The sequence below is a fragment of the Protomyctophum bolini genome, assembly GCF_963924005.1.
Source record: "Protomyctophum bolini genome assembly, chromosome: 5".
In the NCBI taxonomy this organism is placed as follows: Eukaryota; Metazoa; Chordata; class Actinopteri; order Myctophiformes; family Myctophidae; genus Protomyctophum; species Protomyctophum bolini.
In genome coordinates, this window is record NC_137866.1 from 590,455 (window position 1) to 618,362 (window position 27,908).

At 45.3% G+C, this 27,908-nt stretch overlaps 1 protein-coding gene across 1 annotated transcript in view; it reads left to right on the top strand.

Moving 5' to 3' along the window:
- LOC308316018 (dedicator of cytokinesis protein 3-like) overlaps positions 1–27,908 on the top strand; it is a gene marked incomplete at both ends in the record, with an annotated part of 109,310 nt that overhangs the window by 32,144 nt on the left and 49,258 nt on the right. Inside the window, 12 exons of the mRNA XM_080764336.1 lie at positions 233–375; positions 2,069–2,150; positions 7,007–7,067; positions 14,820–14,967; positions 17,306–17,394; positions 18,312–18,440; positions 19,153–19,277; positions 19,854–20,016; positions 20,471–20,577; positions 21,271–21,448; positions 26,050–26,147; positions 26,316–26,399. Coding sequence (XP_080620462.1) covers positions 233–375; positions 2,069–2,150; positions 7,007–7,067; positions 14,820–14,967; positions 17,306–17,394; positions 18,312–18,440; positions 19,153–19,277; positions 19,854–20,016; positions 20,471–20,577; positions 21,271–21,448; positions 26,050–26,147; positions 26,316–26,399 — 1,407 coding nt within the window. The remainder of the gene's footprint in view (positions 1–232; positions 376–2,068; positions 2,151–7,006; positions 7,068–14,819; positions 14,968–17,305; positions 17,395–18,311; positions 18,441–19,152; positions 19,278–19,853; positions 20,017–20,470; positions 20,578–21,270; positions 21,449–26,049; positions 26,148–26,315; positions 26,400–27,908) is intronic.

Genomic DNA, 27,908 nt, shown 5'->3' on the forward strand with positions numbered 1-27,908 from the left:
AGGATGATAACTATGTTCTCTCCACCACCAGGGTGACAACTATATGTTCTCTCCAACACCAGGATGACAACTACATGTTCTCTCCAACACCAGGATGATAACTATATATCCTCTCCACCACCAGGGTGATAACTCTATGTTCTCTCCACCACCAGGGTGATAAGCAGCGTAACCATGGTGACGGATGTCGCTCCCCAGTGTCTCACCACCTCTATGTTCTCTCCACCACCAGGGTGATAAGCAGCGTAACCATGGTGACGGATGTCGCTCACCAGTGTCTCACCACCTCTTCATCAACCTGAAGAGTTTCACCTACAACTCTATCAGCGAAGACGCTGACGTGTTCTTCTCTCTGTACGACTCTAAAACTATCAGGTACTACTACTATATATATATATATATATACTACTACTAATACTACTACTGCTACTAATACTATATATATACTACTACTACAACTACTACGACTCTATCAGCGAAGACGCTGACGTGTTCTTCTCTCTGTACGACTCTAAAACTATCAGGTACTACTACTATATATATATATATACTACTACTAATACTACTACTGCTACTAATACTATATATATACTACTACTACAACTACTACGACTCTATCAGCGAAGACGCTGACGTGTTCTTCTCTCTGTACGACTCTAAAACTATCAGGTACTACTACTATATATATATATATATATACTACTACTAATACTACTACTGCTACTAATACTATATATATACTACTACTACAACTACTACGACTCTATCAGCGAAGACGCTGACGTGTTCTTCTCTCTGTACGACTCTAAAACTATCAGGTACTACTACTATATATATATATATACTACTACTAATACTACTACTGCTACTAATACTATATATATACTACTACTACTACTACAACTCTATCAGCGAAGACGCTGACGTGTTCTCTCTCTGTACGACACACGAGAGAGTAAAACTATGGGGTAAATTGTACTATAATTATCCTACTACTACTAATAAAGATGTGCTGATGTTTAGGATTGCTGAGCACCAATAGATTCTCACATTAAAGAGATGTGACATCAACAGGATTTTAGTGCAAATGTTACCGGTTTATTGTGCCATTTCCAGACAGCCATGGTTATTTATTGTTCATTCACGCATGGCTTCTGGTCTGGAGATGAGATGGAATGACTGGTGGAGTGAATACTGTGTGGAGTGTTTGTATGTGGGAGTGTGTGAGGGATACGAGTGTTTGTATGTGGGAGTGTGTGAGGGATACGAGTGTTTGTATGTGGGAGTGTGTGAGGGATACGAGTGTTTGTATGTGGGAGTGTGTGAGGGATACGAGTGTTTGTATGTGGGAGTGTGTGAGGGATACGAGTGTTTGTATGTGGGAGTGTGTGAGGGATACGAGTGTTTGTATGTGGGAGTGTGTGAGGGATACGAGTGTTTGTATGTGGGAGTGTGTGAGGGATACGAGTGTTTGTATGTGGGAGTGTGTGAGGGATACGAGTGTTTGTATGTGGGAGTGTGTGAGGGATACGAGTGTTTGTATGTGGGAGTGTGTGAGGGATACGAGTGTTTGTATGTGGGAGTGTGTGACCGCAACAACTGCTAAACTTTCCTGTTAAACAACAAGCTATATATGCTTCTATTTATATTAGGATAAATGTGCACGACTGTAAAATACGAAACGGAAGTGGCGAGGACTAGGCTCCATGAGGAGCAGAAATGAAGCGCTTAGTATATCCATCAGATCAAAACCACGGAGAGCGCCCTGGATCAGGAGAGACGAGGCATTCTTTAATATATCCATCAGATCAAAACCTGCCACGCTAAAAGCTAAGTGAGCGGGACGCTAATATGAAGGCAGAGCGAAGCGTACGGTGGCCTTGGAGGCTCACTCAAAAATAAAAAAGATCTGAATATTCTTCTCTCGCCTGATTCATTGAGGATGCGCTAGGATGCGTCGATTGGATTCCCCATGACGTGCGGAACCTGTTAAAAACTGTAATTGTACAGACGACATGCGGGGTCCTTTAAACATGGTTTAATTCTACGGATGGTCTTTGTGTTTCAGTGAGAAGTTCATGGTGAGACTGAACAAGAATGGAGGACCAAAGAACCCCGATAAGGCTGACCGGCTGTGTGCTCTGTTCACGGTAAGATTAACCTACTACTGACCTACTACTGACCTACTACTGACATACTACTTACCGTCTGTGTGCTCTGTTCACGATAAGATTAACCTACTACTGACCTACTACTGACCTACTACTGACCTACTACAGACCTACTACTGACATACTACTGACATACTACTGACCTACTACTGACATACTACTGACATACTACTGACATACTACTTACCGTCTGTGTGCTCTGTTCACGATAAGATTAACCTACTACTGACCTACTACTGACCTACTACTGACCTACTACAGACCTACTACTGACCTACTACTGACATACTACTGACATACTACTGACATACTACTGACATACTACTGACCTACTACTGACCTACTACTGACATACTACTGACATACTACTGACATACTACTGACCTACTACTGACCTACTACTGACATACTACTGACATACTACTGACATACTACTGACATACTACTGACCTACTACTGACCTACTACTGACATACTACTGACATACTACTGACATACTACTGACATACTACTGACATACTACTGACCTACTACTGACATACTACTGACATACTACTGACCTACTACTGACCTACTACTGACATACTACTGACACACTACTGACCTACTACTGACATACTACTGACATACTACTGACATACTACTGACATACTACTGACCTACTACTGACATACTACTGACATACTACTGACCTACTACTGACCTACTACTGACCTACTACTGACCTACTACTGACCTACTACTGACATACTACTGACATACTACTGACCTACTACTGACATACTACTGACATACTACTGACATACTAATGACATACTACTGACATACTACTGACCTACTACTGACCTACTACTGACATACTACTGACCTACTACTGACATACTACTGACATACTACTGACCTACTACTGACCTACTACTGACCTACTACTGACATACTACTGACATACTACTGACATACTACTGACCTACTACTGACCTACTACTGACATACTACTGACCTACTACTGACCTACTACTGACATAATACTGACATACTACTGACATACTACTGACCTACTACTGACATACTACTGACATACTACTGACATACTACTGACCTACTACTGACCTACTACTGACCTACTACTGACCTACTACTGACATACTACTGACATACTACTGACATACTACTGACCTACTACTGACCTACTACTGACATACTACTGACCTACTACTGACATACTACTGACCTACTACTGACATACTACTGACCTACTACTGACATACTACTGACATACTGCTGACCTACTGCTGACCTACTACTGACATACTACTGACCTACTACTGACATACTACTGACCTACTACTGACATACTACTGACCTACTACTGACATACTACTGACATACTACTGACCTACTACTGACATACTACTGACCTACTACTGACCTACTACTGACATACTACTGACCTACTACTTACCTACTACTGACCTACTACTGACATACTACTGACCTACTACTGACATACTACTGACATACTACTGACATACTACTGACATACTACTGACCTACTACTGACATACTACTGACATACTACTGACCTACTACTGACATACTACTGACCTACTACTGACCTACTACTGACATACTACTGACCTACTACTCACATACTACTGACCTACTACTGACCTACTACTGACATACTACTGACATACTACTGACCTACTACTGACCTACTACTGACATACTACTGACCTACTACTGACATACTACTGACCTACTACTGACATACTACTGACCTACTACTGACCTACTACTGACATACTACTGACATACTACTGACCTACTACTGACATACTACTGACCTACTACTGACATACTACTGACATACTACTGACCTACTACTGACATACTACTGACCTACTACTGACATACTACTGACATACTACTGACCTACTACTGACATACTACTGACCTACTACTGACATACTACTGACCTACTACTGACCTACTACTGACATACTACTGACCTACTACTGACCTACTACTGACATACTACTGACCTACTACTGACCTACTACTGACATACTACTGACCTACTACTGACCTACTACTGACATACTACTGACCTACTACTGACATACTACTGACATACTACTGACATACTACTGACCTACTACTGACATACTACTGACATACTACTGACCTACTACTGACATACTACTGACATACTACTGACATACTACTGACCTACTACTGACCTACTACTGACCTACTACTGACATACTACTGACCTACTACTGACATACTACTGACATACTACTGACATACTACTGACCTACTACTGACATACTACTGACATACTACTGACATACTACTGACCTACTACTGACCTACTACTGACCTACTACTGACCTACTACTGACCTACTACTTACCGTCTGTGTGCTCTGTTCACGATAAGATTAACCTACTACTGACCTACTACTGACCTACTACTGACATACTACTGACATACTACTGACCTACTACTGACCTACTACTGACCTACTACTGACATACTACTGACATACTACTGACCTACTACTGACCTACTACTGACCTACTACTGACATACTACTGACATACTACTGACCTACTACTGACATACTACTGACATACTACTGACCTACTACCGACATACTACCGACATACTACTGACATACTACTGACATACTACTGACATACTACTGACCTACTACCGACATACTACCGACATACTACTGACCTACTACTGACCTACTACTGACATACTACTGACCTACTACTGACATACTACTGACCTACTACTGACATACTACTGACATACTACTGTCCTACTACTGACATACTACTGACATACTACTGACCTACTACTGACCTACTACTGACATACTACCGACATACTACTGACATACTACTGACATACTACTGACATACTACTGACCTACTACTGACATACTACTGACATACTACTGACATACTACTGACCTACTACTGACATACTACTGACATACTACTGACATACTACTGACATACTACTGACCTACTACTGACCTACTACTGACCTACTACTGACCTACTACTGACATACTACTGACATACTACTGACCTACTACTGACCTACTACTGACATACTACTGACCTACTACTGACATACTACTGACCTACTACTGACATACTACTGACCTACTACTGACCTACTACTGACATACTACTGACATACTACTGACCTACTACTGACCTACTACTGACCTACTACTGACATACTACTGACATACTACTGACCTACTACTGACCTACTACTGACCTACTACTGACATACTACTGACCTACTACTGACATACTACTGACCTACTACTGACCTACTACTGACATACTACTGACATACTACTGACCTACTACTGACCTACTACTGACATACTACTGACATACTACTGACCTACTACTGACCTACTACTGACCTACTACTGACATACTACTGACCTACTACTGACCTACTACTGACCGACTACTGACATACTACTGACCTACTACTGACACACTACTGACATACTACTGACATACTACTGACCTACTACTGACCTACTACTGACCGGCTGTGTGCTCTGTTCACGGTAAGATTAACCTACTACTGACCTACTACTGACATACTACTGACATACTACTTACCGTCTGTGTGCTCTGTTCACGATAAGATTAACCTACTACTGACCTACTACTGACCTACTACTGACCTACTACTGACCTACTACTGACCTACTACTGACATACTACTGACCTACTACTGACACACTACTGACCTACTACTGACATACTACTGACATACTACTGACCTACTACTGACCTACTACTGACCTACTACTGACCTACTACTGACATACTACTGACCTACTACTGACCTACTACTGACATACTACTGACCTACTACTGACCTACTACTGACCTACTACTGACATACTACTTACCGTCTGTGTGCTCTGTTCACGATAAGATTAACCTACTACTGACCTACTACTGACCTACTACTGACCTACTACTGACCTACTACTGACCGTCTGTGCGCTCAAGACGAACCTACGATACATACTTACAGATTCACCACTTGAGAACTTCACATGTCGTGCGGTGGCAATTCAGTATGTTGTCAGTAGATTATAATACGCGAAACCCGCTATTTTGTTTTTGTTTTTGTTTAATTCGCCGTATTCTAATAATTAAAAAGAAACAGCGGCTTCGTCGCTGACCTGGTTGACGAGGCCGTGACGTTATGATCAACCCATGCTCTGGCGCTGCTAGGGCTTCTGGGAAGTTGAGCCCAATGCCAGTGGACGAGGGGGGGGGGGGGGTAGGTAAGGGACGCTTTGCTCTTTGTCATGTGACCCGGATCAAGGAAGTGGCTTTTTTTGTCGGCTCAATAGCAAATGCTGGGGAGTGTTCAACCAGCGGTCCGGGGACCACCAGTGGGCCTCGAAGGGGGTTCCAGGTGGTCCGGGGACCACCAGTGGTCTTCGAGGGGGTTCCAGGTGGTCCGGGGACCACCAGTGGACCTCGAGGGGGTTCCAGGTGGTCCGGGGACCACCAGTTGGCCTCGAGGGGGTTCCAGGTGGTCTGGGGACCACCAGTGGGCCTCGAGGGGGTTCCAGGTGGTCCGGGGACCACCAGTGGTCCTTGAGGGGTTTCCAGGTGGTCTGGGGACCACCAGTGGTCCTTGAGGGGGTTCCAGATGGTCCCCATGCAGATTAATGATGGAGAGTTGGTAACCAAATGGACCCTCATTACAATTACAATACAATTCAACTGTATTAGTGTGCGTTCTTTCTTTCTCTCTTTCAGGACCTGAGCAGCAAGGACCTGAAGAGAGACCTGTACATAGTCGCACACGTCATCAGAACCGGTGAGTAGCCCCGTTGTTTTTAGAACCGGTGAGTAGCCCCGTTGTTTTTAGAACCGGTGAGTAGCCCTGTTGTTTTTAGAACCGGTGAGTAGCCCCGTTGTTTTTAGAACCGGTGAGTAGCCCCGTTGTTTTTAGAACCGGTGAGTAGCCCCGTTGTTTTTAGAACCGGTGAGTAGCCCTGTTGTTTTTAGAACTGGTGAGTAGCCCTGTTGTTTTTAGAACCGGTGAGTAGCCCTGTTGTTTTTAGAACCGGTGAGTAGCCCTGTTGTTTTTAGAACCGGTGAGTAGCCCTGTTGTTTTTAGAACCGGTGAGTAGTCCTGTTGTTTTTAGAACCGGTGAGTAGCCCTGTTGTTTTCATCAGAACCGGTGAGTAGCCCCGTTGTTTTTAGAACCGGTGAGTAGCCCCGTTGTTTTTAGAACTGGTGAGTAGCCCTGTTGTTTTTAGAACCGGTGAGTAGCCCTGTTGTTTTTAGAACCGGTGAGTAGCCCTGTTGTTTTTAGAACCGGTGAGTAGTCCTGTTGTTTTTAGAACCGGTGAGTAGCCCTGTTGTTTTCATCAGAACCGGTGAGTAGCCCCGTTGTTTTTAGAACCGGTGAGTAGCCCCGTTGTTTTTAGAACCGGTGAGTAGCCCCGTTGTTTTTAGAACCGGTGAGTAGCCCCGTTGTTTTTAGAACCGGTGAGTAGCCCCGTTGTTTTTAGAACCGGTGAGTAGCCCTGTTGTTTTTAGAACCGGTGAGTAGCCCTGTTGTTTTCATCAGAACCGGTGAGTAGCCCTGTTGTTTTTAGAACCGGTGAGTAGCCCTGTTGTTTTTAGAACCGGTGAGTAGCCCTGTTGTTTTCATCAGAACCGGTGAGTAGCCCTGTTGTTTTTAGAACCGGTGAGTAGCCCTGTTGTTTTTAGAACCGGTGAGTAGCCCTGTTGTTTTTAGAACCGGTGAGTAGCCCTGTTGTTTTTAGAACCGGTGAGTAGCCCTGTTGTTTTCATCAGAACCGGTGAGTAGCCCTGTTGTTTTTAGAACCGGTGAGTAGCCCTGTTGTTTTTAGAACCGGTGAGTAGCCCCGTTGTTTTTAGAACCGGTGAGTAGCCCTGTTGTTTTTAGAACCGGTGAGTAGCCCTGTTGTTTTTAGAACCGGTGAGTAGCCCTGTTGTTTTTAGAACCGGTGAGTAGCCCTGTTGTTTTTAGAACCGGTGAGTAGCCCTGTTGTTTTTAGAACCGGTGAGTAGCCCCGTTGTTTTTAGAACCGGTGAGTAGCCCTGTTGTTTTAAGAACCGGTGAGTAGCCCTGTTGTTTTTAGAACCGGTGAGTAGCCCTGTTGTTTTTAGAACTGGTGAGTAGCCCTGTTGTTTTTAAAACCGGTGAGTAGCCCCGTTGTTTTTAGAACCGGTGAGTAGCCCTGTTGTTTTTAGAACCGGTGAGTAGCCCCGTTGTTTTTAGAACCGGTGAGTAGCCCCGTTGTTTTTAGAACCGGTGAGTAGCCCTGTTGTTTTTAGAACTGGTGAGTAGCCCTGTTGTTTTTAGAACCGGTGAGTAGCCCTGTTGTTTTTAGAACCGGTGAGTAGTCCTGTTGTTTTTAGAACCGGTGAGTAGTCCTGTTGTTTTTAGAACCGGTGAGTAGTCCTGTTGTTTTTAGAACCGGTGAGTAGCCCTGTTGTTTTTAGAACCGGTGAGTAGCCCTGTTGTTTTTAGAACCGGTGAGTAGCCCCGTTGTTTTTAGAACCGGTGAGTAGCCCTGTTGTTTTTAGAACCGGTGAGTAGCCCTGTTGTTTTTAGAACCGGTGAGTAATCCTGTTGTTTTTAGAACCGGTGAGTAGCCCTGTTGTTTTTAGAACCGGTGAGTAGCCCTGTTGTTTTTAGAACCGGTGAGTAGCCCTGTTGTTTTTAGAACCGGTGAGTAGCCCCGTTGTTTTTAGAACCGGTGAGTAGCCCTGTTGTTTTTAGAACTGGTGAGTAGCCCTGTTGTTTTTAGAACCGGTGAGTAGCCCTGTTGTTTTTATCATCAGAACCGGTGAGTAGCCCTGTTGTTTTTATCATCAGAACCGGTGAGTAGCCCTGTTGTTTTTAGAACCGGTGAGTAGCCCTGTTGTTTTTATCATCAGAACCGGTGAGTAGCCCTGTTGTTTTTATCATCAGAACCGGTGAGTAGCCCTGTTGTTTTTATCATCAGAACCGGTGAGTAGCCCTGTTGTTTTTAGAACCGGTGAGTAGCCCTGTTGTTTTTAGAACCGGTGAGTAGCCCTGTTGTTTTTAGAACCGGTGAGTAGCCCTGTTGTTTTTATCATCAGAACCGGTGAGTAGCCCTGTTGTTTTTATCATCAGAACCGGTGAGTAGCCCTGTTGTTTTTATCATCAGAACCGGTGAGTAGCCCTGTTGTTTTTAGAACCGGTGAGTAGCCCTGTTGTTTTTAGAACCGGTGAGTAGCCCTGTTGTTTTTAGAACCGGTGAGTAGTCCTGTTGTTTTTAGAACCGGTGAGTAGCCCTGTTGTTTTTAGAACCGGTGAGTAGCCCTGTTGTTTTTAGAACCGGTGAGTAGCCCTGTTGTTTTTAGAACCGGTGAGTAGCCCTGTTGTTTTTAGAACCGGTGAGTAGCCCTGTTGTTTTTATCATCAGAACCGGTGAGTAGCCCTGTTGTTTTTATCATCAGAACCGGTGAGTAGCCCTGTTGTTTTTAGAACCGGTGAGTAGCCCTGTTGTTTTTAGAACCGGTGAGTAGCCCTGTTGTTTTTAGAACCGGTGAGTAGCCCTGTTGTTTTTAGAACCGGTGAGTAGCCCTGTTGTTTTTATCATCAGAACCGGTGAGTAGCCCTGTTGTTTTTAGAACCGGTGAGTAGCCCTGTTGTTTTTATCATCAGAACCCGTGAGTAGCCCTGTTGTTTTTAGAACCGGTGAGTAGCCCTGTTGTTTTTATCATCAGAACCGGTGAGTAGCCCTGTTGTTTTTAGAACCGGTGAGTAGCCCTGTTGTTTTTAGAACCGGTGAGTAGCCCTGTTGTTTTTAGAACCGGTGAGTAGCCCTGTTGTTTTTAGAACCGGTGAGTAGTCCTGTTGTTTTTAGAACCGGTGAGTAGCCCTGTTGTTTTTAGAACCGGTGAGTAGCCCCGTTGTTTTTAGAACCGGTGAGTAGCCCTGTTGTTTTTAGAACCGGTGAGTAGCCCTGTTGTTTTTAGAACCGGTGAGTAGTCCTGTTGTTTTTAGAACCGGTGAGTAGCCCTGTTGTTTTTAGAACCGGTGAGTAGCCCTGTTGTTTTTAGAACCGGTGAGTAGCCCTGTTGTTTTTAGAACCGGTGAGTAGCCCCGTTGTTTTTAGAACCGGTGAGTAGCCCTGTTGTTTTTAGAACTGGTGAGTAGCCCTGTTGTTTTTAGAACCGGTGAGTAGCCCTGTTGTTTTTATCATCAGAACCGGTGAGTAGCCCTGTTGTTTTTAGAACCGGTGAGTAGCCCTGTTGTTTTTATCATTAGAACCGGTGAGTAGCCCTGTTGTTTTTAGAACCGGTGAGTAGCCCTGTTGTTTTTATCATCAGAACCGGTGAGTAGCCCTGTTGTTTTTATCATCAGAACCGGTGAGTAGCCCTGTTGTTTTTATCATCAGAACCGGTGAGTAGCCCTGTTGTTTTTAGAACCGGTGAGTAGCCCTGTTGTTTTTAGAACCGGTGAGTAGCCCTGTTGTTTTTATCATCAGAACCGGTGAGTAGCCCTGTTGTTTTTATCATCAGAACCGGTGAGTAGCCCTGTTGTTTTTATCATCAGAACCGGTGAGTAGCCCTGTTGTTTTTAGAACCGGTGAGTAGCCCTGTTGTTTTTAGAACCGGTGAGTAGCCCTGTTGTTTTTAGAACCGGTGAGTAGTCCTGTTGTTTTTAGAACCGGTGAGTAGCCCTGTTGTTTTTAGAACCGGTGAGTAGCCCTGTTGTTTTTAGAACCGGTGAGTAGCCCTGTTGTTTTTAGAACCGGTGAGTAGCCCTGTTGTTTTTAGAACCGGTGAGTAGCCCTGTTGTTTTTATCATCAGAACCGGTGAGTAGCCCTGTTGTTTTTATCATCAGAACCGGTGAGTAGCCCTGTTGTTTTTAGAACCGGTGAGTAGCCCTGTTGTTTTTATCATCAGAACCGGTGAGTAGCCCTGTTGTTTTTATCATCAGAACCGGTGAGTAGCCCTGTTGTTTTTAGAACCGGTGAGTAGCCCTGTTGTTTTTAGAACCGGTGAGTAGCCCTGTTGTTTTTAGAACCGGTGAGTAGTCCTGTTGTTTTTAGAACCGGTGAGTAGCCCTGTTGTTTTTAGAACCGGTGAGTAGCCCTGTTGTTTTTAGAACCGGTGAGTAGCCCTGTTGTTTTTAGAACCGGTGAGTAGCCCTGTTGTTTTTAGAACCGGTGAGTAGCCCTGTTGTTTTTATCATCAGAACCGGTGAGTAGCCCTGTTGTTTTTATCATCAGAACCGGTGAGTAGCCCTGTTGTTTTTAGAACCGGTGAGTAGCCCTGTTGTTTTTAGAACCGGTGAGTAGCCCTGTTGTTTTTAGAACCGGTGAGTAGCCCTGTTGTTTTTAGAACCGGTGAGTAGCCCTGTTGTTTTTATCATCAGAACCGGTGAGTAGCCCTGTTGTTTTTAGAACCGGTGAGTAGCCCTGTTGTTTTTATCATCAGAACCCGTGAGTAGCCCTGTTGTTTTTAGAACCGGTGAGTAGCCCTGTTGTTTTTATCATCAGAACCGGTGAGTAGCCCTGTTGTTTTTAGAACCGGTGAGTAGCCCTGTTGTTTTTAGAACCGGTGAGTAGCCCTGTTGTTTTTAGAACCGGTGAGTAGCCCTGTTGTTTTTAGAACCGGTGAGTAGTCCTGTTGTTTTTAGAACCGGTGAGTAGCCCTGTTGTTTTTAGAACCGGTGAGTAGCCCCGTTGTTTTTAGAACCGGTGAGTAGCCCTGTTGTTTTTAGAACCGGTGAGTAGCCCTGTTGTTTTTAGAACCGGTGAGTAGTCCTGTTGTTTTTAGAACCGGTGAGTAGCCCTGTTGTTTTTAGAACCGGTGAGTAGCCCTGTTGTTTTTAGAACCGGTGAGTAGCCCTGTTGTTTTTAGAACCGGTGAGTAGCCCCGTTGTTTTTAGAACCGGTGAGTAGCCCTGTTGTTTTTAGAACTGGTGAGTAGCCCTGTTGTTTTTAGAACCGGTGAGTAGCCCTGTTGTTTTTATCATCAGAACCGGTGAGTAGCCCTGTTGTTTTTAGAACCGGTGAGTAGCCCTGTTGTTTTTATCATCAGAACCGGTGAGTAGCCCTGTTGTTTTTAGAACCGGTGAGTAGCCCTGTTGTTTTTATCATCAGAACCGGTGAGTAGCCCTGTTGTTTTTATCATCAGAACCGGTGAGTAGCCCTGTTGTTTTTATCATCAGAACCGGTGAGTAGCCCTGTTGTTTTTAGAACCGGTGAGTAGCCCTGTTGTTTTTAATACCGGTGAGTAGCCCTGTTGTTTTTATCATCAGAACCGGTGAGTAGCCCTGTTGTTTTTATCATCAGAACCGGTGAGTAGCCCTGTTGTTTTTATCATCAGAACCGGTGAGTAGCCCTGTTGTTTTTAGAACCGGTGAGTAGCCCTGTTGTTTTTAGAACCGGTGAGTAGCCCTGTTGTTTTTAGAACCGGTGAGTAGTCCTGTTGTTTTTAGAACCGGTGAGTAGCCCTGTTGTTTTTAGAACCGGTGAGTAGCCCTGTTGTTTTTAGAACCGGTGAGTAGCCCTGTTGTTTTTAGAACCGGTGAGTAGCCCTGTTGTTTTTATCATCAGAACCGGTGAGTAGCCCTGTTGTTTTTATCATCAGAACCGGTGAGTAGCCCTGTTGTTTTTAGAACCGGTGAGTAGCCCTGTTGTTTTTAGAACCGGTGAGTAGCCCTGTTGTTTTTAGAACCGGTGAGTAGCCCTGTTGTTTTTAGAATCGGTGAGTAGCCCTGTTGTTTTTATCATCAGAACCGGTGAGTAGCCCTGTTGTTTTTAGAACCGGTGAGTAGCCCTGTTGTTTTTATCATCAGAACCCGTGAGTAGCCCTGTTGTTTTTAGAACCGGTGAGTAGCCCTGTTGTTTTTATCATCAGAACCGGTGAGTAGCCCTGTTGTTTTTAGAACCGGTGAGTAGCCCTGTTGTTTTTAGAACCGGTGAGTAGCCCTGTTGTTTTTAGAACCGGTGAGTAGCCCTGTTGTTTTTAGAACCGGTGAGTAGCCCTGTTGTTTTTAGAACCGGTGAGTAGCCCTGTTGTTTTTAGAACCGGTGAGTAGCCCTGTTGTTTTTAGAACCGGTGAGTAGCCCTGTTGTTTTTAGAACCGGTGAGTAGCCCTGTTGTTTTTAGAACCGGTGAGTAGCCCTGTTGTTTTTAGAACCGGTGAGTAGTCCTGTTGTTTTTAGAACCGGTGAGTAGCCCTGTTGTTTTTAGAACCGGTGAGTAGCCCTGTTGTTTTTATCATCAGAACCGGTGAGTAGCCCTGTTGTTTTTGTCATCAGAACCAGTGAGTAGCCCTGTTGTTTTTATCATCAGAACCGGTGAGTAGCCCTGTTGTTTTTAGAACCGGTGAGTAGCCCTGTTGTTTTTAGAACTGGTGAGTAGCCCCGTTGTTTAGTAGCCCTGTTGTTTTTGGCAGCAAATGTATTTTTTAGTCTAGTCATAGTCTTTGGACTGAAACGTTTAAGTCACATTTTTGTCACCTGGAATGTTTTTGTGTTAGTCTAGTTGTAGTCGACTAAATACCATAAGATTTTAATCTACAGTTGATTTAGTCGACTGAAATGTATTTTATCGGACCTTGATGCCGTCGTAATGACTGATTTTACACTTGCTGGAAATAGCAGATCTACAAGCTCACAGCGTGTCGCGCTGCGACACGCTGTGAGTCCCTTCCTAACATTTTAATCTAGTTTTTTTTTGTTGACGAAATTGTGAGTATATTTAGTCTTAATTTTAGTCATCGTGGTTTTCATTTAGTTTCATTTAATTTAGTCTTCCTCAGTGGAAAAAGGTAGTCGACGAACATTTTTCGTCTTAGTTTTAGTCGACGAAAACGACACTGGTGGAGAGAGTAGTCCTGTCTGTAGCTCAGTAGATGTAGAGAGTAGTCCTGTCTGTAGCTCAGTAGATGTAGAGAGTAGTCCTGTCTGTAGCTCAGTATATGTAGAGAGTAGTCCTGTCTGTAGCTCAGTAGATGTAGAGAGTAGTCCTGTCTGTATCTCAGTAGATGTAGAGAGTAGTCCTGTCTGTAGCTCAGTAGATGTAGAGAGTAGTCCTGTCTGTAGCTCAGTAGATGTAGAGAGTAGTCCTGTCTGTAGCTCAGTAGATGTAGAGAGTAGTCCTGTCTGTAGCTCAGTAGATGTAGAGAGTAGTCCTGTCTGTAGCTCAGTATATGTAGAGAGTAGTCCTGTCTGTAGCTCAGTAGATGTAGAGAGTAGTCCTGTCTGTATCTCAGTAGATGTAGAGAGTAGTCCTGTCTGTAGCTCAGTAGATGTAGAGAGTAGTCCTGTCTGTAGCTCAGTAGATGTAGAGAGTAGTCCTGTCTGTAGCTCAGTAGATGTAGAGAGTAGTCCTGTCTGTAGCTCAGTATATGTAGAGAGTAGTCCTGTCTGTAGCTCAGTATATGTAGAGAGTAGTCCTGTCTGTAGCTCAGTAGATGTAGAGAGTAGTCCTGTCTGTAGCTCAGTAGATGTAGAGAGTAGTCCTGTCTGTAGCACTATGAAACTTAGGGTCTCCTCTCCTCTCCTCTCCTCTCCTCTCCTCTCCTCTCCTCTCCTCTCCAGGTCGTATGCTCCTGAATGACTTTAAGAAAGGCCCTCCTCACGTCCAGTACCGCCGGCCCTACGGCTGTGCTGTTCTGGCCATGGGCGACGTCTTCCACACCATCACCGACCTGAAGGAGGAGAAGGACTTCGTGCTCAAGGTTTACACGTGAGTGACCCCTTCAGGCCGGAGGACCTTTCTACAAAATGTCTTCTGAATCATGACAGTTTTCTAAAAAACCTCATGTTTCTGTATCAGTGGTTCTCACAGGGTTAAAACCCTCATGTTTCTGTATCAGTGGTTCTCACAGGGTTAAAACCTAATGTTTCTATATCAGTGGTTCTCACAGGGTTAAAACCCTCATGTTTCTATATCAGTGGTTCTCACAGGGTTAAAACCTAATGTTTCTATATCAGTGGTTCTCACAGGGTTAAAACCCTCATGTTTCTATATCAGTGGTTCTCACAGGGTTAAAACCTAATGTTTCTATATCAGTGGTTCTCACAGGGTTAAAACCTCATGTTTCTATATCAGTGGTTCTCACAGGGTTAAACCTCATGTTTCTATATCAGTGGTTCTCACAGGGTTAAACCTCATGTTTCTATATCAGTGGTTCTCACAGGGTTAAAACCTCATGTTTCTATATCAGTGGTTCTCACAGGGTTAAAACCTCATGTTTCTATATCAGTGGTTCTCACAGGGTTAAAACCCTCATGTTTCTATATCTGGTTCTCACAGGGTTAAACCTCATGTTTCTATATCAGTGGTTCTCACAGGGTTAAAACCTCATGTTTCTATCAGTGGTTCTCAATATATGTCAAGGACCCCAAAAATGATCTGTAATTGGCCGCCGACCCCCATCTGAAAATATGTTGTTCCAGGGACTCGGGCTAGTTTCGAATTGCAGCAGTCCGTAGGGGCCCTTTGAGAGCGGTTTTTAAAGAGTCAAGGGATTTGCATGTCTTAATGACTGTTGGCAGGGCGTTCCACATTGTGGTGGCGTAGCATAGCATTCAGGAGATTCAGTGGAATAGTCGTCTAACCTGGAGGTGACGAGCTGATGCCGGCCAGGTGTGGCAGACGAGGCAGCTGGAGCCATGCCTATGTACGCCCACACACACACACACGCACACAAACGCACTCGCAGGCAGGCAGACAGACATGCACGCACGCACGCACGCACACAAACGCACGCGCAGGCAGGCACGCACACGTTTCAGCACCACGGACAGAGACACGGTTTCAGCACCACGGACAGAGACACGGTTTCAGCACCACGGACAGAGACACGGTTTCAGCACAACGGACAGAGACACGGTTTCAGCACCACGGACAGAGACACGGTTTCAGCACCACGGACAGAGACACGGTTTCAGCACCACGGACAGAGACACGGTTTCAGCACCACGGACAGATACACGGTTTCAGCACCACGGACAGAGACACGGTTTCAGCACCACGGACAGAGACACGGTTTCAGCACCACGGACAGAGACACGGTTTCAGCACAACGGACAGAGACACGGTTTCAGCACCACGGACAGAGACACGGTTTCAGCACAACGGACAGAGACACGGTTTCAGCACAACGGACAGAGACACGGTTTCAGCACAATGGACAGACACACGGTTTCAGCACAACGGACAGAGACACGGTTTCAGCACCACGGACAGAGACACGGTTTCAGCACCACGGACAGAGACACGGTTTCAGCACCACGGACAGAGACACGGTTTCAGCACCACGGACAGAGACACGGTTTCAGCACCACGGACAGAGACAAAACCAGCCAAAACTCACTCTCTCTCTCTCTTTCTCTGTCTTGGTAATGTAAAGTGGATGTCTCTCTCTCTCTCTCAATTTCAATTTCAATTCAACAGGCTTTATTGGCATGACATTTTACAAGTGTTGCCAAAGCACAATCACAGATATTACAAACAACAACATAACAACATAATATCAATGACATGAAAAAATAATATAAAATAAAGCAGGTGGTGCATAAAATAAAACATGGCATACTGTATGTGTGTCCTACTGGTTGTCCCTTTTCTTGTGACAGGAATTGACATATTTTGCAGACAAAACTGCACATTCTTTCTGTTCCCCCAGAAGGACTGGTAATCTTTCCCCTTCTGTCATACTCTCTCTCTCTCTCTCTCTCTCTCTCTCTCGGTAATGTAAAGTGGGTCTCTCTCTCTCTCTCTCTCTCTCTCTCTCTCTCTCTCTCTCTCTCTCTCTCTCGGTAATGTAAAGTGGGTCTCTCTCTCTCTCTCTCGGTAATGTAGAGTGGATGTCTCTCTCTCTCTCTCTCTCTCTCTCTCTCTCTCTCTCTCTCGGTAATGTAAAGTGGGTCTCTCTCTCTCTCTCTCGGTAATGTAGAGTGGATGTCTCTCTCTCTCTCTCTCTCTCTCTCTCTCTCTCTCGGTAATGTAAAGTGGGTCTCTCTCTCTCTCTCTCTCTCGGTAATGTAGAGTGGATGTCTCTCTCTCTCTCTCTCTCCAGGTGTAACAATGAGAACGAGTGGTACCAGATTCAGGAGAACATCATCCGCAAGTCCAACACCAAGTACTCTGCTCCGAGTACTAACTATGGTATTTATACTCTAAATACTCTATAGTCCAACACCAAGTACTCTGCTCCGAGTACTAACTATGGTATTTATACTCTAAATACTCTATAGTCCAACACCAAGTACTCTGCTCCGAGTACTAACTATGGTATTTATACTCTAAATACTCTATAGTCCAACACCAAGTACTCTGCTCCGAGTACTAACTATGGTATTTATACTCTAAATACTCTATAGTCCAACACCAAGTACTCTGCTCCGAGTACTAACTATGGTATTTATACTCTAAATACTCTATAGTCCAACACCAAGTACTCTGCTCCGAGTACTAACTATGGTATTTATACTCTAAATACTCTATAGTCCAACACCAAGTACTCTGCTCCGAGTACTAACTATGGTATTTATACTCTAAATACTCTATAGTCCAACACCAAGTACTCTGCTCCGAGTACTAACTATGGTATTTATACTCTAAATACTCTATAGTCCAACACCAAGTACTCTGCTCCGAGTACTAACTATGGTATTTATACTCTAAATACTCTATAGTCCAACACCAAGTACTCTGCTTCGAGTACTAACTATGGTACTAATACTCTAAATACTACATAGAGTACATTAATGTAACTGTCTCCATAGAGTATATTAATGTAACTGTGTCTCCATAGAGTGTATTAATGTAACAGTGTCTCCATAGAGTACATTAATGTAACTGTGTCTCCATAGGGTATATTGATGTAACTGTGTCTCCACCCAGGACAGTATAGCATGGTAACTGTGTCTCCATAGAGTATAGTAATGTAACTGTGTCTCCATAGGGTATATTAATGTAACTGTGTCTCCATAGAGTACATTAATGTAACTGTGTCTCCATAGGGTATATTAATGTAACTGTGTCTCCATAGGGTATATTAATGTAACTGTGTCTCCATCCAGGACTGATCATCTCTCTCCAGCTGCTGCGGGGCGATCTGGAACAGATCCGTAGAGAGAACCAGGCCCTGTTCAGCAGAGCTCAGCTGGCGCTGACCAGGAAGCTGGGCTTCCCTGATGTCATCCTGCCAGGTGAGTGGTGGGAGGGGCTTAATGATGTCACACTACCGTGGGAGGGGCTTAATGATGTCACACTACCGTGGGAGGGGCTTAATGATGTCATACCACCGTGGGAAGGGCTGAGCTGTGCTGTGCTGTACTGTACTGTACTGTGCTGTGCTGTGTACATATGACAGTAAAGTGACAGTTATTAGGACATTGCTTAATATCGATCCAGGTCACTTCAGGCTATGAGATTGCTGTTGCTGCTGGGAGGGATGCCATTGACATTGCGCTCGTATGGCTAAATATGACATTAAAACTATTGTTAATTTCTATCGATATCTTAGTTGCAACAATGACATTGAGTTGAGTTAACCTCTCTGTAACATAATCGCAATATGACACTAATATAATATCTAATATATAATATGACACACGACTGACACGACGAGTTCCGTAGTAGTAGAGACTCACTGGCTCTCTTTTAGTCTGTGGATTATTTATGATATCCGTCATAATCTTTTAGCTTTTAATGGCTCTCTGATGCGCTCCTAACGTGTTGATGTGTACGTGTGTGCGTGTGTGTGTATCTGTGCGTGCGTACGTGTCTGTGTGTCTGTGCATTTGTGCGTGTGTATCTGTGCGTGCGTACGTGTCTGTGTGTCTGTGCGTGTGTGCGTGTGTATCTGTGCGTGTGTGTGTGTGTGTCTGTGCGTGTGTGTGTGTGTGTGCCTGTGTGTAGGTGACCTTCGTAACGACCTCTACCTGACCCTGGAGCGGGGGGAGTTCGAGCGGGGGGGAAAGAGCGTCCAGAAGAACATCGAGGTGACGGTCTACGTCCTCTACGCTGACGGAGACACGCTGAAGGTACCTGTCTGTCTGTCTGTCTGTCTGTCTGTCTGCTCACAGCTTACAGCTCACAGCTCGTAGATCGTGTAAAATCAATCAAATAAATGTATTTTCAGCAAGTGTAAAATCAATCAAATAGATTTATTTTAATAAATCTATTTGATTGATTTTACATTCATACATTTATTATTATTTCAGCAAGTGTAAAATCTATCATTGGATGGTGTATCTGTAGGCTAGGCTATCGTAATGTAATGTGTCATAACATAATATTGTGTGTCATAACGTAATGTTTATGGTCTTCAGGACAGCGTCGTAGCGGGCAGCAGGGAGCCTCCCTCCAGCCCTCTGTGGACTAATGTAATGTTATGTGTCTTAACGTAATGTTATGTGTCATAATGTAATGTTGTGTGTCTTAACGTAATGTTATGTGTCTTAACGTAATGTTTATCGTCATCAGGACTGCATCGTAGCGGGCAGCGGGGAGCCTCCCTCCAGCCCTCTGTGGACTAATGTAATGTTATGTGTCTTAACGTAATGTTATGTGTCTTAACGTAATGTTATGTGTCTTAACGTAATGTTTATCGTCATCAGGACTGCATCGTAGCGGGCAGCGGGGAGCCTCCCTCCAGCGAGCACCGCTCCTTCGTCCTCTACCACAACAACAGCCCGCGGTGGAGCGAGATGGTCAAGCTGCCGATCCCCATCGACCGCTTCCGAGGGTCACACCTGCGCTTCGAGTTCAGGCACTGCTCCAGTGAGTCGCCCGCCCTTTCTGTCCAATGATAGCCTATAGCCTACAGATAACACTGTCCAATGAGAGACCTAGCCTACAGATAACACTGTCCAATGAGAGACCTAGCCTACAGATAACACTGTCCAATGAGAGACCTAGCCTACAGATAACACTGTCCAATGAGAGACCTAGCCTACAGATAACACTGTCCAATGAGAGACCTAGCCTACAGATACACTGTAAAAAAAAGAAAACTTTAAAAAAAAAGTACGTAATTTATTCTAATTGTTGTTGCAATTTACGAGCTGCGTTCGCTTCCCCCGCGTTTGCGTGTCTTAATTGTAATATTCCATCCATCCATCTTCAACCGCTTATCCGTAGTCGGGTCGCGGGGGCAACGGCTCCACCAGAGAGCTCCAGACTTCCCTCTCCAGAGGGAACAATGTTGTAACATTATGTGTTATTATTGTTTCAGCCAAAGACAAAGGAGAGAAGAAACTGTTTGGCTTCTCCTTCACTCCTCTGATGAGAGAGGATGGAACCACCCTGTCTGATGAGAGCCATGAGTTATATGTTTATAAGGTGAGTTAACCTTTCACCTTTCACCTCTCACCTTTCACCTCTCTGATGAGAGCCATGAGTTATATGTGATGTCTCTTTTCTTACATACACATGGTGGTCCCTTATTGGTCAAGGGTTTCCATGGATGTTTAAGGCAAAGTTTGTGGACGGTAACTTAAAGCTGGCTGTAGGAGGGGCTAGCTTGACGTAGGAGGGGCTAGCTGCATGTAGGAGGGGCTAGCTGCATGTAGGAGGGGCTAGCTGTATGTAGGAGGGGCTAGCTGCATGTAGGAGGGGCTAGCTGCATGTAGGAGGGGCTAGCTGGATGTAGGAGGGGCTAGCTGCATGTAGGAGGGGCTAGCTGGATGTAGGAGGGGCTAGCTGGATGTAGGAGTGGCTAGCTGCATGTAGGAGGGGCTAGCTGGATGTAGGAGGGGCTAGCTGGATGTAGGAGGGGCTAGCTGGATGTAGGAGGGGCTAGCTGGATGTAGGAGGGGCTAGCTGCATGTAGGAGGGGCTAGCTGGATGTAGGAGGGGCTAGCTGGATGTAGGAGGGGCTAGCTGCATGTAGGAGGGGCACCCCTCAAGAAGATGACTAAATAAATGGTATGCAGACTCCGCTGTTGCCTCTCTCTCTCTCTCTCTCTCTCTCTCTCTCTGTCTGTCTGTCTAGTTAATGTAAAGTGAATGTCTCTCTCTCTCTCTCTCTCTCAGTGTGACGAGACCTCCACGCTGACCAACCAGGGCGTGTACCTGAGCATGCCGTGCTGTAAGGAGGACTTCAACAGCTGCCCTGCGGCACTCCCTGCCTCCACGCTGCCCTTCCAGAGGAGCCCCAAGGAGAGCTTCTGGGTGTCCACGCTGCTCTGTTCCACCACGCTCACACAGAACGGTATGTTGTCCTGTCCACGTCCTCCACCACGCTCACACAGAACGTTATGTTGTCCTGTCCACGTCCTCCTCCACCACGCTCACACAGAACGGTACGTTGTCCTGTCCACGTCCACCACCACGCTCACACAGAACGGTATGTTGTCCTGTCCACGTCCTCCACCACCACGCTCACACAGAACGGTATGTTGTCCTGTCCACGTCCTCCACCACCACGCTCACACAGAACGGTATGTTGTCCTGTCCACGTCCACCACCACCACGCTCACACAGAACGGTATGTTGTCCTGTCCACGTCCACCACCACGCTCACACAGAACGGTATGTTGTCCTGTCCACGTCCACCACCACGCTCACAGAACGGTATGTTGTCCTGTCCACGTCCACCACCACGCTCACAGAACGGTATGTTGTCCTGTCCACGTCCACCACCACGCTCACAGAACGGTATGTTGTCCTGTCCACGTCCTCCTCCTCCACGCTCACACAGAACGGTATGTTGTCCTGTCCACTTCCTCCACCACGCTCACACAGAACGGTATGTTGTCCTGTCCACGTCCTCCACCACCACGCTCACAGAACGGTATGTTGTCCTGTCCACGTCCTCCACCACCACGCTCACAGAACGGTATGTTGTCCTGTCCACGTCCTCCACCACCACGCTCACACAGAACGGTATGTTGTCCTGTCCACGTCCTCCACCACCACGCTCACAGAACGGTATGTTGTCCTGTCCACGTCCTCCACCACCACGCTCACACAGAACGGTATGTTGTCCTGTCCTCCTCCACCACCACGCTCACACAGAACGGTATGTTGTCCTGTCCACGTCCTCCACCACGCTCACACAGAACGGTATGTTGTCCTGTCCACGTCCTCCTCCTCCACGCTCACACAGAACGGTATGTTGTCCTGTCCACGTCCTCCTCCTCCACGCTCACACAGAACGGTATGTTGTCCTGTCCACGTCCTCCACCACCACGCTCACACAGAACGGTATGTTGTCCTGTCCACGTCCACCACCACGCTCACACAGAACGGTATGTTGTCCTGTCCACGTCCACCACCACGCTCACACAGAACGGTATGTTGTCCTGTCCACGTCCACCACCACGCTCACACAGAACGGTACGTTGTCCTGTCCACGTCCACCACCACGCTCACACAGAACGGTATGTTGTCCTGTCCACGTCCTCCTCCTCCACGCTCACACAGAACGGTACGTTGTCCTGTCCACGTCCTCCTCCTCCACGCTCACACAGAACGGTATGTTGTCCTGTCCTCGTCCACCACGCTCACACAGAACGGTATGTTGTCCTGTCCACGTCCACCACCACGCTCACACAGAACGGTACGTTGTCCTGTCCACGTCCTCCACCACGCTCACACAGAACGGTATGTTGTCCTGTCCTCCACCACCACGCTCACACAGAACGGTATGTTGTCCTGTCCACGTCCTCCTCCTCCACGCTCACACAGAACGGTATGTTGTCCTGTCCACGTCCTCCACCACCACGCTCACACAGAACGGTACGTTGTCCTGTCCACGTCCTCCACCACCACGCTCACACAGAACGGTACGTTGTCCTGTCCTCCTCCACCACGCTCACACAGAACGGTATGTTGTCCTGTCCACGTCCACCACCACGCTCACACAGAACGGTATGTTGTCCTGTCCACGTCCACCACCTCCTCCACGCTCACACAGAACGGTACAAGCTTTATATTGTCTTGTCTTGTCTTGTCTTGTCTTGTCTTGTCCTGCTATGCTATGTTGTATTAGGTTACATTGTTTGTTACATTGATGCTGTGTTATGTTATGCTATGCTACGTTATGATATGCTATGCTATGCTATGCTATGCTATGTTGTATTAGGTTACATTGTTTGTTACATTAATGCTGTGTTATGTTATGCTATGCTACGTAATGCTATGCTATGCTAATTTGTCTTGCGTTGTGTTGTTATACCACTGTTTCTCAAACAGTGGACCTGTAAAGTTGTCCGAACGGCCAAGGCTCCAAGAACAGTCAGAAATGCCGTTTCAGGGTATTTATTTCTCCCCCAAAACTCCTCCACCAAAGTCCAGGGGCCTATTTCACGAAACTTGGATTAGAGATTAAGCCGGGCTTTAACACATATCATGGCTTAATATATCCTGGATCAGTGCTTAACCGGTTTCATGAAAGCTGGTTGATCTTGCCAGATTAACTTAACCAGTTAACCTGGATATGTTGAGGCTTGATTCGGTTTCATGAAAGTGATGCTACATAAGTTACCATGGAAATTTATGCTTTGGACTTAGCCTGCTCCGGACCAGGCTAACAGCCAGGTTTAACCTAATCCTGATGTCTTTACTGTTCATTAAGCAGTCAAACTGATCACAAACCAATGATGTTTTCTAGATTTATTCAATTATTATGGGTTTATGTTGCCTTATTTGTATCGGTCTGCATTAAAGGACTAATTTAAGCACTATATAAAATCAAATAACCAAAATATATAGGCTGCACAACATCATGACAGCTTGTGAGCTTGTAGATCAGCTGCTTTTGGTGAATGTTCCCCATGAATAGGTTTGCTGTCGTGCAAGTGCACGGTTAAGAAGAATTATTATATTATTATTATTTTTTTTGTAAAAGTGAAAACCACTAAATATTACCATTACTCATTGTTTTACAACATATTACCATTATAACGTTTCACCCATAGTCCTACATACTTACACCTAGAAACCCCATTCAAACCTATTTAGGTTCATCCTACGGTGGACATGTGTGCCTGAAAAGGAATCTTTGAAATGTTTCATAGTTTTAGAAATATAGTGCTTTCAAATTTGAGACATTTATAGGCAGATAGTGGCACTTCAAAAAATCACTTTCACCTAGAAACTCCATTCACACTTTGTAAAATTCAGCTTACTGTGGAGACACATGCTGGAACTTTTTACTTTGAAATGTTTTGTAGTTTCTGAGTTATTTAACTTAAACGCCCAATGTATTCTCAATGGCAATAGCACAAATTTTGGCCTCACCAGTCTGGCCCCTGTCTGGACAACAACCCCCTTCCCCAAAGGTAGCTCCCTCAGAGGAGGGAGTTATGGCCAAATATCACAATGTGACAATATCATTATGCTTACAATATTAAGAATTCTGTTTTAAGTTAATAGTAGTGGTAAAATGTAAACTATATTTTTGGGGTAGTTAATCATTCAGTCTATCCACTATTGAGAGTATGTTCTCTCTTTAATTACAGCAGCAGTATTTATTTTAGAAGCTTAAGTCCTTGTATCAGTAAGTCTTGAATAGATTAGTAAAGATAATGAGATATACAGAAGGGGGCTGTAATGCAACTATTAAGGATGCAAACTGCCTTAATACCCCATGAAGAAGAAGGATCAGTAAATCTGTGATCACATAATGGGTCTAGAGACAACAAGCCAGACTGTCTATTAAGCCAGGCTTGCTGATCCCGGCTCGCCAAATCCGCCAATTCTGAGCCTCGCTTGGCTTTAGTGGAACGGAATAAACCAGGCTGTAAAGATCAGGATTTAAAAAGCCTGGCTTTGGCCTATATCCTGGATTAGTTAATCCAAGATTCGTGAAATAGGCCCCAGTACAGGTTCAACAGGACAATAACAATAATACTGAAAAATGACAAAACAAAATAAACACTTGAGCAAACACTATTGAACAAAACCCAAATGGATAAGAGCTCTCCTCAGGCTGTACCCTGATCACACAAGGCCCTGTAGCTCTCCCTCAGGGATGTTACCTGTGTCACTGATCACACAAGGCCCTGTAGCTCTCCCTCAGGGATGTTACCTGTGTTAGTGATCACACAAGGCCCTGTAGCTCTCCCTCAGGGATGTTACCTGTGTTAGTGATCACACAAGGCCCTGTAGCTCTCCCTCATGGATGTTACCTGTGTCACTGATCACACAAGGCCCTGTAGCTCTCCCTCAGGGATGTTACCTGTGTCACTGATCACACAAGGCCCTGTAGCTCTCGCTCAGGGATGTTACCTGTGTTCCTGATCACACAAGGCCCTGTAGCTCTCCCTCAGGGATGTTACCTGTGTTACTGATCACACAAGGCCCTGTAGCTCTCTCTCAGGGATGTTACCTGTGTCATTGCCCACATCTAACTAACTAGCCTGTCCCTGCAGCCTCCTTTAAATAGGAGTGGATCCCACCACTGGGCACAGACTCAATTAGCACATCTCTTCTCAAATACTTCCATCAACAACACCTTGAATAAACAGTAACCTAAACATTCTCAACAATGTTTTACAATTAAAGTATAAATAAAGCATGAACTCAATGACAAAGGAGGAACACCCCTCTCTCTGGCCCCTTCCTCATCAAGGGAAATGCCACTGTCAGCAGTGCAGGAGAGAAAACTAACCAATCAGTGATTACAATCTCAATAAAGTTTAAAACCATAGTCCTGGCATGTTATATAGGAAACAGTTTCACGTGTGTTTGTATATAGGGCACGGGTTGCCCCGTGACAGGACCCATGGTTTCTAGTGGACCTCTTGGCCCTGCTCAACTGGAAGGCCCACCCAGACAGAGAATAATGTCTTGTAATGTGTTTTCTAGTGGACCTCTTGGCCCTCCTCAACTGGAAGGCCCACCCTGAGAGAGTGTTGGACATCCTGGGCAGACTGCGGCAGATCAACGGCGAGGAGATCGTCAAGGTACCGACCTCCTGATTATTTATTTAGAAATGTAAACAAAATGGCCGCTGTGTGTGGATAATAATGTTCTCTGTCTTTAGTTGGATGGATGGATGGATGGATGGATGGATGGATGGATGGATAGATGTATGGATGGATAATAATGTTCTGTCCTCTTCTCACCGTCAGTTCCTCAGAGACATTCTGGACACACTCTTCAGTCTCCTGGACGAAAACACAGACAAATATGGACCTCTGGTGTTCCAGACTCTGGTAATTATTCTACATGATGAATAAATATGGACCTCTGGTGTTCCAGACTATGGTGTCAAGACTAACTGTTCAGGAGATCCAAAATGAGTTAATAGCACAGGCAGACTCTTCACATACTAGAGCATGTCTGAAATAAATGTCAGAGCTGAAATGTAAATATGAAATAAATGCTTAAACATGTAGCTAGGTGTAATGTTAGAGACCACAGAAGACATGTAAATATGAAATAAAAGCTTAAACATGTAGCTAGGTGTAATGTTAGACTCCACAGAAGACATGCAAATATGAAATAAATGCTTAAACATGTAGCTATAGGTGTAATGTTAGAGTCCACAGAAGTGAACCTTTTCAAGCCTGTTTTCTCAACTCACTGTTTCTCTGCAAGACATTACTCTATAAGCCATATCTCCAAACCTGGTGGGTCAAACTGCTTTCATTTGAAGAAAAAAAGCCTCTGTCAGAAACGGTCACAAATGATGGGAAACTCATCCCACTGGGAGGAGACCCCGGGGGAGACCAAGGACCAGATGGATTATATCTCCACTGGGAGGAGACCCCGGGGCAGACCAAGGACCAGTTGGAGGAAACACATCGACTCACTGTTACTAATGTTGCTCTGGAGAGGGAAGTATGGAGCTCTCTGTTGGAGCTGTTGTCCCCGCGACCCGACTACGGATAAGCGGTTGAAGATGGATAGATTATTTGAATATTCCGGAAAATCACAGAAGGGGAAACTTCTGAGTACACATGGCTGCCAGTTCCTATTGGCTGTTGCTAGTCACATGGCTGCCAGTTCCTATTGGCTGTTGCTAGTCACATGGCTGCCACTTCCTATTGGCTGTCGCTAGTCACATGGCTGCCAGTTCCTATTGGCTGTTGCTAGTCTCATGGCTGCCAGTTCCCACCTGATGTTGTGTGGGAGTCCAGACTGATCCAGACCGTACTGAATAACTGCTAGCTTACATAATGTCTTGATGCTAGGACTGAAGTCAAAGACATACAGGTCACCAGGGGTGTCGTCTCCTCCAAAGAGGATGATACGATCTCCCATCATGCAACAGCACATCCTAGATGTCGGAGACGGGCCTTTCCCCTTGGGCTCAACCTTCTTCCAGGAGAAGGTTTCTGGGTTGAATCCCCACAGATCATTGAAGTAGTGGTTATAGTCATCCTTACAGCCACCAAATATGTACAGCTCTCCATTGTAGGTAAAGGCTGAATGATCACAGCGTCCTTCTGGAAGAGGCTGTGCAGAAGGTGTGTCCAGCCAGACGTTGGTCTCTGTGTCAAACACTCTGATGGTGTTGTGGTGCTGAACACACCTGTAGCCCCCAAATACAAACATCTTTGTCCCGATGATGGTAGCAGAGTGATCTGATGAAGCAGGAGGCGGAGTTCCTCTGGTGTTGATTACAGCCCAGACCATTGTGCTGGTGTCCAACTTGTAGATGTCATTAGTGCGTCCAGTCAGCTGGGTCCATCCTCCATGGATAAACATGACCTTCCAGA